At 36.7% G+C, this 14,210-nt stretch overlaps 1 protein-coding gene across 11 annotated transcripts in view; it reads right to left on the minus strand.

The window, feature by feature from the left end:
- LOC139721565 (1-phosphatidylinositol 4,5-bisphosphate phosphodiesterase beta-4-like) overlaps positions 1-14,210 on the minus strand; it is a 181,659-nt gene that overhangs the window by 27,433 nt on the left and 140,016 nt on the right. For 7 of the 11 annotated variants that reach the window (XM_071632895.1, XM_071632891.1, XM_071632890.1 and 4 more), the window contains 4 exons: positions 12,874-13,038; positions 9,601-9,691; positions 8,193-8,270; positions 114-194 (listed from right to left, as the gene is read on the minus strand). In XM_071632895.1, coding sequence (XP_071488996.1) covers positions 114-194; positions 8,193-8,270; positions 9,601-9,691; positions 12,874-13,038 — 415 coding nt within the window. The remainder of the gene's footprint in view (positions 1-113; positions 195-8,192; positions 8,271-9,600; positions 9,692-12,873; positions 13,039-14,210) is intronic. The other 4 variants (XM_071632897.1, XM_071632898.1, XM_071632896.1 and 1 more) reach the window with 1 other exon arrangement.

Genomic DNA, 14,210 nt, shown 5'->3' on the forward strand with positions numbered 1-14,210 from the left:
AGTAGTAGCAGTAGTAGTACACAGTAGTAGCATAGTGAATAGTGAAAGTCAGTAAATAATTTACAAGTAGCAGATATACATGTGAAATGGATGAATTATTGACAGATATGTACCGGGCAGCATGGCTTTCCTAAGACGGTGCGCTGTGACAACCTGCGGGGGTGGCATGTCATCGCTTCCTTCAGATTCACTCTCTATAAAAATTAAATCGTTGTAACATAACATGGAGAATCACAACTAGTGAATGAAAGGGATAGGCCATGGTGGGTTGTTTTTTTTTCACTCTCCTTACGAGGTCAGGTTGGAATTCAGAACATAAAAATACATTGAGATACAACCAGACATTGCACTTTGTCGTATTAAAGTCACGATTGATGCATTTACAAGGTATGATATTGCAGTTAACACACAAAGAATGATAATTGTTTCAGAACACCACTGAGAAATTTGACATCTGTATACAACTGAATTGAATTACCTCTGAGGACAGAAACAATTGTTCATATTCTTTACAAATAAACATTGTATATTTAGCCTCTTCTTTGATAGCTGATGTAAAAACAATAATATGATTATTGCTCAATTTTCAGGCACATAACTTTGATGAATATCACTTATCAAAATACAGAAGACTTGCTCTGCTACCAATTGACTAGATATCTTTATCTTGAACAAAACGGATTAATTTTAGAATTCAGTAACAAGAAATCAATTACCTAAATAATTACATCATAGTTCATGTGTTACCAAATTAATATTACTGCTATCATTTCTTTCTTTAATTTAAAAGTCATACATGAACTTGGCTGTCTGTAAATAAGGATCAGGCATATTCACTGATAGATAAATCATAAAGCTGCTGTTTGTTAAATAATAAATCTAACATGACATAGCTGTGGAGTATATACAAAGGATAAAAGACACAAATGCATTTCAAGTCTTATTACTGGCCACAAATAAATTACTTAAATGCTGTAATTGTAATAAACCCATCAAAGACAGACGAGAAGGAAATGGGCAAGAAGAAAATATAACCAGACAAAAAGATAGAGAGAGAGAGAAAAAAAAAAATGCAAGGTACATGTATGAGGTGCAATCAAAGTCTGCCCTGTTACAGAGTGAGCAGGGCACAGCATAGCAGGTATGGAAAACAGTGGCATATGGAGTGTCGCGCCCCTTTGATATCGCCTTTTGAGATCTTGTAACATACCTTTAGTGACAATATTTGTTCTTTCTATTCATACATGGTTTCATTCTGGACTTTAAGACTTACGATAGCCAGGATATTAGTGAGCTTTGGTAGTGAGTGCTAAAAGGACACTCACCTTCCTCAGAGGAGCAAGTAAAGTATTTCAGGGAGCAGCATTGGAATAATGCTGAGATAGTGCACATAGCAAGCAAATGGATGTATGCATCACAGGAAGTGAAGATACGGAATATAATTTGCGCAGTTCTAAGGACACTCTTCTTTTACAGATTCCAACACGTAAAACAAAAGTAACATTGGGAGACAGAGCATTTGCCTGTGCAGCTCCCAAACTCTGGAATGATCTACCATTAGAAGTCCGGAAATCCCCAACAGTAGCAGTCTTTAAATCATGACTCAAAACACTTCTTTTTATTTAACTATTCGTTATTACTAAGCACATCAGAAGCTTTTGCAGCACAGAAGAATATATGTCTATAGGTTTTGCGCTTTATAAATTGATATATTATTATTATATATCACTGAAGATTACAATGGTCCCTGATCTCAAGGAGATGCAGGACTGGATGGCCCCCATCTATGATGAAGCGCTCCTAAAGTAAGTTCACTCTGAGTTCAGCCTTCCTGACAGATCTCACAAACACCTGTATTAAACCAGAATCATTCTTCCAGAACTGACTTCTTTGTTGTTGATTTTTTTCCCCCTCCAGTTATCAGCTCCTCCACAGAAGGCCACTGTTCCTTCAAAGGTTCTTCACTCGAAGCAAATGCAGATGCCTGTAAAAGTCTGTCAAACAACTATAGAACCAGTTCCCATTGATGTAACCAATAAAAAAGATGATCACCAGGAGGATGAACGATCGTCTTTAAATTTTTATTTTCATCATCTGATGATTGTCCCACCATGGAAGGAGACCATTGTTCTATGAAGTTCTTGTGATGCTCTTGTCTGAGCGATCAAATCAAAGTCTGTTGCTAGGACATACCTTTCACTGACATTTTGCTACATTTCAATTACATTCAATCACATAGACTGTAATCACCTGAATAGTCCACAATAGTCTACCATGACCAATACTTCAAATATGGATCATCTAGCAGCACACAATCACTTAAGTGGAGTTAGTCCAAGGGTAGGTGACCTCATGTACAACCTAGAAGCATGCAGACTTCAATAAACAGGCCAGTCTGACAAATAACTTCCAATACTTTGAATACAGTGTACTACCACAAGTATGAGAGAGACAGCAAGAAACAGCAGCCTCATTATGAGTTCAAAGTTTGCCTTGGGTGGACAAGACCAGGACCAAGACCTTGATTTTAAGAATCCCAGTAGACTATGGTAGCAGTAGTAGCAGCAGCACTCTTTGGTTAGGCACTTTCTCCTCATTGCACAGCCCTTCCAAGAGGACTTCACACCAATGGTCCCATGGTTACTTGCAAAATAGGTACTAAATACTTTTTCAGTGCCCATGTAAAGTAAGCACAAACTTGAAACTATTCCAAAGCCTTATCCATGAAGGTTACAGCTCTTGGATGTCCCTAATGATCATCCTCTTTGATGGTATTATGTGCTGATTACAGATCACAGTTATCTCCACTCTGGAGCCCCAACCAACAATTTGTCACCCTGCTGAAGCGATAAAGCTATTCAGGGCATCCAATTGTAAAATTAATGCATCACTAGTCTGCTTCTTAAACTAAGACATCATTAAAATTTTTTTGTTTCATTTTTTAGACAAACGCCAAACTCAGAAACGATAGTAAAGGCTAACTCCGAAGGCTCGTCAAAGATCCAAACATTTTGAAATGTTGTTCAATGCACACGATAGACATACAATTGTAGCAACACTTTGATTGCACCTCAAACATGGTAGATATTAATTCCTAAAGAGTCACAAAAAGAAGTAAATCATGAAATGGAGCTAGAAATATGTCTTTTACATGACAATTTCAGCCAATCATAGACAAAAAGAAAAAAGTGCTATGAAACTATCATGCAACAATACATATAAATTTGGCTGCCGCATGAATATAAACATAAGACACTGTACTGCCTCTACCTGGCCAGTCTGATAACATGCATGCTCTTTGACCCATCAAGCTCTAGGGACATTTTTGCAGAAATGTTTATCTTGCAATCTTTAACTTAGCTTGGCATCTGGGAATTCCACTGCATATCTTATACTGGAGAGAGATTACACGGAACTGATCACCTTCATTAATTTGGCACAAAATCGAAAAACAAAAATAAAAAACAAAAACAAAAACAAAAACAAAACAAAACAAAACAAAAAACCCAGATAAATATTTGCCATTCGAGAGAAAACAAGAACTTTGATCTCATAAATTGCACTGCCATCAGTTATGAATTTAGCATTCACAAGGCTTTTAAAACTTTTGCAAGTGAAAAGAAAATTGAGTATGAAAAGGATCACAGAACTTGACTGAAAGAGAACTTCCATACTCTGCCCAATGAAATGCCAACAATAAATACAAGTTGTAGTAATAATTATGAAACCACAGAAATGTGACTCCTGGGACTTGGTGGGTTAAAGGAAGAAATGCTGGCAAACCTTGAGGTTGCAAACTTAAAGGAAGAAACGCTGGCAAAACTTCGAGGTTGCAAACTACATTGCAATGCTCAGTTGCACCAAGTCAGCAGCTAGTAACCAAGTGTATCACATACGACAATCTTGGGCCCATTTCAGTCGATGAAAAGAGCTAATTAATAAAGACAGCGATGACCAAGTGGTATAATACACTGGCTGATAACCTTCCCTATGTACATTGAGTTTGCTATGCTCCTAGTAGTTCACAGGAAAGATAAGTTAATGCAGTACCTTAAATTTCTTGTCTGTTTTTATAAATTCTTCTTTTGCAAACAAGGTAATATGCAGCCTTACTGCAGCAACATTCAACATCCCTGAAACAAAAAATGACTACCATTTCCTGTATTTTTCTAAGTTCCTACTCTTCATCCATTTATTTACTATGAAAAGCTACATGATTCCATTATTTCAATACTAGATGTACACTGTAGACATGCACAAACCTGTAGTACTGGCTTATATATATTTCACTGTCACATGTTTTGTTTTTTGTTTTGTTTGGATTTTAAACCATGTGTGATTCAGCCTGTGGTTCATTTTCAAACTGCATTCTCACAAACATGTTGTCAATCCTTCATTGATACAGGGACTTTTGACCTAACAGTTATGATCGTATTTACAAGATCCAATCAACCCATGTTATTTTATCCATTTCTAAACCTACACAACTGGTAGCAAATTTTCATGTCATGGAAATTACTGTAATCAAACACACAGAGAAAAAACAGTGACTTTTCTTGCAATACTGTTCCATTACCGCATGCACAGGGCAAAATGATCTAGTTGACATACTTATGATGTCAGGACTGTATATAGCAACATATCCCCTAAATAACTTCCTGATAGATGTGTCACCTGCATGGCATACTGTGTCATGGCCTAATTAATGCTAACTCACTGAGTGTTTCCCCACATCAAAAACACATTCTCTACAACTTCACAGGAAGTACAATGTAGATGCCATCATTCTGACATATAATGTAAAGCCATTTCTAGGAAACAATATTCCTATTATTCTTTACTTTGCATCTTTCTTCCCAAGAAGATTACGAAGAAGCATTAAATCTCAAAAGATAATGAGTAGAGGATGATATTGCCAACAGAAGATTCTGCTAAAATGAATCAGAGCGTACAATAACAATGTAACCCCCAATAAAAAAAAGGAAAAAAATCCAACAGGAACAAGCCACTTAAAAATAAAAGTATATATATATATACATATATATATATATATATATATATATATATCAACATTATTTGCTATCTAAAGAGAATTACAGTTAAAGAAACTGGCCTTCACTTCATTATTTCTTGCCACAGGTGATCCTTTTGACAAGAATTAGCTCTTACAGTTTGCAGCACTTTCTGAAAATCAACGAGGATTGTATAAAATCATGCCTGAAGCACAACTACTTGGAGAAGGCTTAAAAAGCTCTTTTAACATCATGAATTAATTTCACATTCTACTAATGTACACCCATATGTCCAGAACTCTAAATCACATAATTGTTGTGTACTATGCTTCAAGAAGGAAGCTACGTAAGGTTGGAGTGGAAAACTTGTAAACTAAATAAATCCCTTTACAAAGCTCACCATGACAGAACTTCTACAAGACAAAATTCAATTCATTGCAATACTGCTCTAATTTAACCAAAAAATAAAAAAAATAAAAAAAATAAAATGTGATCCCTTGTTTAGTGCTGTAATAGGATTGCTTTGAGAAGAGGTGCTTCAACATGATCTGAACATCATGAAGTTTAACACTAATGAATTCTCACCTCCCCAATTCCAAGCTGACTTCCAAACAAAGATAGAAATATGGGAAGGTAGCTTAAAAATATTCGTTCAACATTTCTTGAGGTATTTTAACACGACTGTGGAGGTGTGAAATGGCTCAATTGATTCCAGCAAGTTCCAGACTGACTAGATTTGAATGTCAGGTAGTGAGCACTAAAAATTCTTGACATTAAAATGATAGGGAGGTCCCCATTACATCCACGATCCACCATCCACCATCCACAACAAATTGTTTTATAACGATAGGAAAATGCTCTTGATAACTACATCCTACTTTGATCTCCATTGGTATCTTTGAGTGTAAATGGTCTTCAAGACTTTGCAGTAATTTTGATTTTATAAGATATGCATAGAACTCCATGTTTACCTATTCAAACTAGTCAGCATGTTTCTTGCAAAAAAAAAAAAAAAAATCCATTACCAAAAGCTGATTAAAACCTGAAAATTGATATGACATAGATTGATGATGTATGTCATAGATGACAAAGGAGGTATGAAATTATTCAGGAGATGACAATCTCTTTGTACATTTGTTTTACACATATAAGTCTTTGAGAGTGAAAAAAAAAGCAAACATCTGGGTTTCTACTTCAAAAGCTTTAGAAACACTTCATGAGCTACTCATTCTGAGACAGCTAAAACTAATGATGTTCAAACTTTTGATGAACTGTATGCATAATCATTATCAACCTTTAATGTCCAAATAATGAGCAGCTATATCAAAACCTGAAGAATACATCAATGCATCAAGAAACTAGCAACTGTAGAAAAAAAGAGAAGTTATTTACTTGTTGGAAGAACCTAAGAATTATATACTTTGTCCCCAATGACCACTGATAGTATGTGAAGCAAACATACAGTGAATGCATGGTGCTCTCTTAGGTGTAACATGACCTACAGTGATATCACAGCTCTATTTACTTAAAAATGTCACCAGATTTCTGGTGAAAGTGGGCATTGCATAGAGTGATTTAACTTTAACACAAACACTTAAGTTACATCTCTTTACTAAACCTTACCAGTCTCTTTTTTAATTTTTGATTTTTATCTCTTACTAAACAGGCTTTAACATGCCACTTTAAATATGCAATATGAACCTTGAAATCATGATACAATTTCTTGGGACTACATACAAAACCATACCAATGACAGAATGACAGAAGTATATCATTTGTATGTTCACACAAAGAAGTACACTACAAGTGCCTCAGTTAGAGCTCTTTAACAAAATCTTTGTGCACTGAAATGTCTTTCAAGACAAGTTTGTGTTTCACTTGAGTGTATTCTACAAACATACGCTCACCCTAAATCCTTCATGACCAAAAAGAACGAAATGGATAAACCAAAAAACAGAATACAATCAGTGCGACAGTATTTGGATTACGAACACAAACAATGAAAATCATAATTCTAGCCTCCATGTTATGAACAGCAGTTCAGATTTATAGTGAACTTGCATGTTCTCATCAAAGTACACTGGGGAAGAAAGGGGGCAAAATGTCTACTTTCCGAATTGTGAACATAAATAAGGAAACAAAATCTGACATTGAAAGAAAAGGATGAAGGAATTCACATGTTACATGTACATTAAAAGAAATACTACAAATGACAGGGTGACATAATTGTCATTTGTTTGCTCACACAAAAAAAGTACACTTCATTTCTTTTAGTAAGAGCTCTTTAACAAAATCTTTTGCACGCTGAAATTAGAAACGAAAGGGTTTAGTAGAAAGAGGGAAGGTTAATAGGCCATTAATGCTTTTTTTTAAAGAAATGTGAAAGATTTGAAAGATTAATTTTTGAAAGCTGTCAGTTGTAAGTTTTATTGGTGCTCTCAAGCTTGGCTGTATCTAGCCTGGCAATCTTGGTGGTAATCAAGCATGTTACAGTTAAAAGCATGCACAGCATGTAGCAAGGTGTCAAGTGCTCAAAATAAAATACTGAAGCTGTCAAAAGGGACGACTACAATACAAAAAAGAAAAAGAAAATAGGAAATAAATCTAGAACATTATGCGTGTAGTAAAAGTGTTTGAAATTAAACGCTTACAAAAAAAAATCAACATTGTGCAGTAGGAGGCGCAACAGAGAAAAGCTTAATTGTGACTAATTTTTTCAAGTAGTGGAACTAAGTTGCTTAAATGTATGCCAAACATGGTTCTATTATTGACCTGTTGGTCAGAATTTTGCAAATTGTAATCACTACTTACATTTTCTTTGACACTTTTTTTTTTCGATACAGAGAGGTATTTTCACCTCATTTAAACACCATTTGAGGCATTCTCTCCGAATCAATTTCATTGTGGATATGAATTCTACAAAACATCAAAAACATAAGTTGACAATGAAAAAAGGGGTGGGGATATTACTGGGTTTTTTTATATAATAACTGAAGAGACTATGTAATATTTGATATATTGTTTAGGGGAGAGGCAATGTGAGCTGTGATCAGTAGGAAAAAAAAGGGTGCAAACATTTTTCGCTGTTGGACAGGACAAGGGAGGGAATGTGGCGAGAGATTTGCGGAGACAGAGAGAAGAGGAAGAACTTCTAACTGATCACCATGGCAACCGTCTCACCTGACTCTCCTTCTTCTTGTTCATCCTCCTGGTTGAGCTCTGCCATTTCTGGCCTCAGTCGCATCATCTCCAGTTGTCCTGGAAGATGAATTCAAAAACCAAATTTGCATTCAACTTGAAAAAACAAAAAAACGGTGATAATAACAAAGCGTAACAAATACCCACTCCACACTGGCTACATATGAGTCCAGTGCGAATTTGGTGGGCCATGTTTGAAAAGATTTTCTGAGAGAAATGTATCATTACTGATGAAGTGTCCCAAAGAGGACGTGAAACGTCGCTACTCAAAATTACAAGTAAGTCCAGTTGACTAGATTTACTGATATAGTTCATGATATCATTTCTATTGAAAGGCCAACTTGGAGACACTTCTAAAATCCTTACATTCTTCATTCACCATCCGGCAAATTGACTGGGATGTCTTCTTCATTGATCAATATAAATTCTCCAGATATAACTGTCCACAAACAGGGATTATCTGACTTCTTCAATTCTTACCATGCTTTCAATGGCTAGCATGTGGGATTGTTGCATCTTACTGCATTAGAAAAATGACAATAATAAAAGGATAATTGAAGAAGTCATGTACATGGAGTAGATGGGTAGAATTCCTTGAAGAATGAAAGGACAAGTTCCCCTTTTCTACACATGTGGATTGAGAGAATGCAACAATGTGGTAGAACACATCAGCGAAAGTTTGAGGAAAATTGGGCAATCCGTTTGAAAGTTATGAATTTTTAAAGTTTCAGTGCCGCCATCACTGGATGAGAAGACTACTATAGCTTGTGATGTCACGTGCGTGGAACGATATGAAGAAAATATAAAGAAAGTTCAACAAATTTTCTTTTTCTTGCATGATAAAGAGCACTTGACTTGTCTCTTTCAGAAGGCAGGAGGAATATTACCTTTAAAATATTTCAATAACAAGTCAAGAGAATGATTGTGTATTTTATATAAAAAGGGACATTTTGTGGAATTCTCTTTACATTTTCCTTATATCGTTCTAAACACGTGACATCATAACCTGGAATAGCCTTCTCATCCAGCAGTCACTGCACAGAAACTTCAGAAATCCATAGCTTTTAATGAATTGTCAAATTTTCCTCAAAACTTTCACTGATGTGTTCTACTGATACTGCAGCATTCTCTCAATCCACATGCATATAAAAGTGAACTTGTCCTTTCACAGATTTGAAACAGAAAGCTGCTTAAGAATGATTATATCACAAAACAGTGTGGTGTATTTTCCCTCTCTTTTCTACACCAGCGCTAAACAGTCAATTTATTGCTACAAACTCTGTTCAGATTTTTGTGTGTGTGTGTTTCCTTTTTTGTGACCATATATAGTAGTGCATGCTATGATCAGGCAGCTATGTGTCAAAGAAGGGTACGAAATCTCTTCACTTACTTTGCTCAACTTCAGGTTTCAGCCTCTTGTTCTTGATTAGTATTTTCCGCTTTAATTTGTTAGGTGATGGGAGAGGAACACCAGAATCAAGCTGCAAATTGAAAGATTGGGGGAAAAATATCAGTTATAAGAGTGATACACAAGAATATCAGTCTGTGATAATACACACACAAAAAAAAAGAAATGACATTAATCGCACATACACAAATATGATTTTGTTTCAATGATATGCTAGACTCAAGTGTACATAACAATTAATGAGATATGATAAAATCTTTAAGTTAAGTCGAGACATGCAGGACATAGGCAGTGCTATAACATGGGAGTAATGCCAGGGAATATAAAATAACATAAATTTCAAGAATAACAGTTGCCATATCTTCTACAGCACTAAATATGATAGCCATTCATGATAGCCATCAACTGTAAGCCAGCCAGTTATCAACCAGTATCTTTGGTATTCATACAATATATTTTTCAGAGTTAAGGCATTTGTGTGTGTGTGTGTGTGTGTGTGTGTGTGTGTGTGTGTTCCTTCATCTGCAAGACCACCTGTCTTAATTCTTACGAATGAGATCAGGATGTGTGAATGCACATGACATGGCAAGTGCCAAATTGTGTCTCGCCTATTCGCATAGAAGAAATTAATGTATTTCTAACTCCCGGAAGTTCATTGACCCACTTATGAAATTTGGCCTTGTGGTGACCTCCAACTTCCCAAGGACATTTACCATCAAAGTTTGGTCACAAACGGACAAAGGGATCAAAAGTTAAGAGCCATAATCGAAACCCGCCGTAAAAACTTAACATTGGGCCCTAAAAGTTTGTTGACCCCTGTCTGTGACCTTTGACCTTTTGGTGACCTTCAACTTCCCAACGGACATCTACCACCCAAGTTTGGTCACAAACGGACATATACATCAAAAGTTATGAGCCATAATCGAAACGCGCCATAAAAACTTAACATAGGGCCCTAAAGTTCATTGACCTCTGCCTGTGACCTTTGACCTTGCGGTGCCCTTCATCTTTGGTAAAATGTGTAACTTTGTGTAACTTTGTGTAACCACTCTTCCCTCCAAGTTTGATTGAAATTGAAGTCCTCAGTAGAGAGTTATTCAAGTTTTTATAGCATTACGGACGGACGACGGACGGACGGACGGCGGACGGCGGACGGACAGACGCCGCAGGCGATCCCTTAGTCTCCCCACACCTCCGGTGGGCTCAACAAAAATGACAGAAAATGTGTGTGTGTGTGGGGGGGGGGGAAATGGGCACGCAGTGCAGGGCGGGGATGGAGAAAGTGAAGATGAGTGCCAGTGGAGGAGAGAGTGGAGGAGTGAAAGTGAAGGGGGATGCAGTACAAGTGGATAAGAATGCTACGGGGGAGTAGGTATGGGTTAGTGGACATAACATTTTACTTATTCAACTCTAAGATTGCAATCTATACGTTTTACAGGTGTCAAGGAATGGAATTCTATTGATGGTGACCTACCTTTTACAGACCTCCCAAAATGCAGCAAAACATTAAATATGAACCTCAGGGGACTTGCTTAGGCCACTGCTTAGAAATTTGGAAGTCAACAGTTATCTAAAATTTGAATAATGCACAAAACTCAACTACTCAGTAGTTCTGTGTGTCAGCCACTTTTTGTTGCATTCTTCTGTATTTGTGATCTATAAACAAAAATCTAAAAGTACAAGAGCTGATGTAATAACATATAGAGTGTGTGGTAAGAATGTATATAGAAATGTTTGTAAGTGTTGATGAACTTTCTTCACAAAATATACATGATGGACACACATGCAGTACATGGGTCTGCAAAGGTAGCCTAGTAATGTACTGGAATTTACGGTGAGCCCCGAAAACAATTCAATTCAAAATCTAACCGTCAAAAAAATGTACTAAATGTTACCTTCCACTTTCAATACTTTATGGGAGTTTCTAAAATGATATTCTCTTCAACATACCACTGTATTTATACAACTCTTTTAAATCTAGCACTACATTTTCCAGATTTAAAGTACTATATAAACAGAGTGTATTTTAAGATGGTATCCATGACTGACTAGACTTCCTTTCTTCCTCTACATTTCTTTTTCTCATCTCTTTTTCTCCGTACACTTAGGATGGATGTGTGTGTGTGTCTGCCAACAAATTAAGCTAAAATATGTTTTTATGTTTGATAACAGATGATTTAACCCTAACTAGACCGGGCTATTTAGGTAGATGATAGAGCCGGGGGGCCTCCCACCCTCCAGATCTTGGCCGTCAACCGCGCAATCGCGACGAAAATTGGCACACACATTGCCTTTGATGTAATCTAAAGTACCATGGAGTTAATCTTTTAAAAATCTATCAGAAGTTGATTTTTTAAAAATCTATCATTTATGCTAAATTATGCTAATTCATGCATAATGATGCATGAAATCAGACAATTTGGTATAAATCACTCAATTAAATTCAAAACAGGCACATCTTTTGTGTAAATATTCTTTTTAGTGTCCTTGGCAAATGTAAGAGAAAAAAATGGTGCCATCAGAAAAAAATTCTTAAGTGTTCTATTGTTTTTTGAATTTCTTATGTAATTCCTTGTTTTTTTACTTTATGTTTTCCATTGTTTTTTTGATGAAATTTGTCTGCGACATTGTTCCGAACAAGAAAATATGTTATTTATTGATTTTAATCGATAAAACCCCAAAATAATCATGCTTTTATGAAATTTGCCTGTAAGCACAGTTTGCATTGAAATTGTACACGAAATCACGTTTTTGAGCAATTTTTGGTCTGACATGCACAGACATATTTATGCGCAACTTTGGAACTGCATCAAAAAATGCAGGAGACTCAAAAAAAAAAAGTCATGAAATGTTGCGGCGATAGCTTTTCGTGATAGCGATACATCGCGCCGAACATCGTGCCGAACGTCGGGGGGGGGGGGGGGGGGGGGGGGGGGGGGGCCTTGGAGGCCCCCCCGGTCTAGCTAGGGTTAAGTACACATATGTGTTTCACTATATCAATTTGGACTAATTTTCTGTATGTATTGGTCCATGTCACAACAAGTGTTGGTTGATTGTATATATACATGTATTTTATCTTTTTTGGTTTGAGGGCACACAATTGCTTCTTAGGGGTCCTGGCATGTATTTGTTCCTTTGTAATGACCTGTAAGTTGTATATTGTTTTATATTTTGCCAAATAAATGAATGAATGAATGAATGAATGAACATGGGGGTTGGGGGGGGGGGGGGTGTGGAATGGGGCATAAAACCAACCTTATAATCGTCCAGACACTCAGTGAGTAGATACTCTCCCAAGACCTCCTCACAGTATCTGGCCAGTTTGAGCTGCTGCGGTTTACTACAGTGGTTCTCAAAGGACAGGATGACAGGAAAGTCTGAGGTGACAAATGCCGTATCCCTTATGGCTTGGATCACATCCTGTAGAAAAGCCATGAGAAGGAAGCATAGACATGGCACAAATTACTGAAATTTTCTACTAACTGGAACATCAAATAAATAGTGCTTTATTACTTCTATTGTAAGTTTGATGTAATTACTTCTACTCTTACTAGTAATATGATAACACCACTAATAATCAAATCACTTCACATGGTTAGATATGATTGATTGATATTACTTCTGATTTTTTTTTTGGACATAAAATGTAACACCAAGTCGATCAATTAATATGATTAAAAATGTCAGTTGAATCAGTGTCATGCTAATCTACAATTTGGCCCAAACAATATAGCACCTTGAAATAATAATTTGACCAGCTAAATGGCAGAGCTGATGACATGGGGGCATTTCATGAAACATTTTGTCCGACAAGTTGTCGGATTTCAATAGCTTGTAACAGTTTGTCAGAAAAATATCCGACCAAAATACTTCATGAAATGCCCCCATGATGTCATTGAACACATTCAAACTTTTTAATTGCCTTATAACAGTGATAATTAAGAACGCATTCAAACTTTTTAATTGCCATATACCAGTGATGATTAATGTTTCATCACATGTTTGCTGTTAAGATGCAATCCAGCACAGGCAAAAATACATCTACAAAACTCAATCTCTTTCAGGTTCAATTATCAAAGTTCAGGTGTGAAAGAGGTCAGTGGGAGTGTACCATTCACATATAACCTTTTCATCCTCCTGTTGTTCTTTTTTTTCTGTATGTGTTATCCTGCAGATATCTGTTGTTGTTGTTTTTTTCTTTGTTGTCGCCTTTCCTCCCCAGAGAGGCATACAAGGATTGGCATGTTGGAGATGTTTTGTTTTGGGAGGGATAAAGGGGAGGATGGAGATGGGGAGGAACGCATCCCGGCCGCTTCTCGCTTTCTGAGGAGCTGTGACCTTTACAGAAGTCAGCTGGGGATGTCAGAGGTCCGGGGGAACTCTCCACTCCAGCATCTTTACAAGTCCTCTGCCTCCCCCTTGATTGCTCCATCCATCATTACACATTGGGCATCGGCACTACTGGGCATGACACCCTCGGCAATGTTAAAGGGAGCCTTCTCCTTCACTTGCATTTCCGTGTGGATTCTAGCAATCCTTTCAATACCATTTTCAAACAGACTTACGACCATCCAGTTACTAGATATTCATTG

This window comes from Diadema antillarum, unplaced genomic scaffold (assembly GCF_040938485.1).
Source record: "Diadema antillarum isolate AM-2024a unplaced genomic scaffold, OU_Dant_1.0 scf00000145, whole genome shotgun sequence".
NCBI classification, from domain to species: domain Eukaryota; kingdom Metazoa; phylum Echinodermata; class Echinoidea; order Diadematoida; family Diadematidae; genus Diadema; species Diadema antillarum.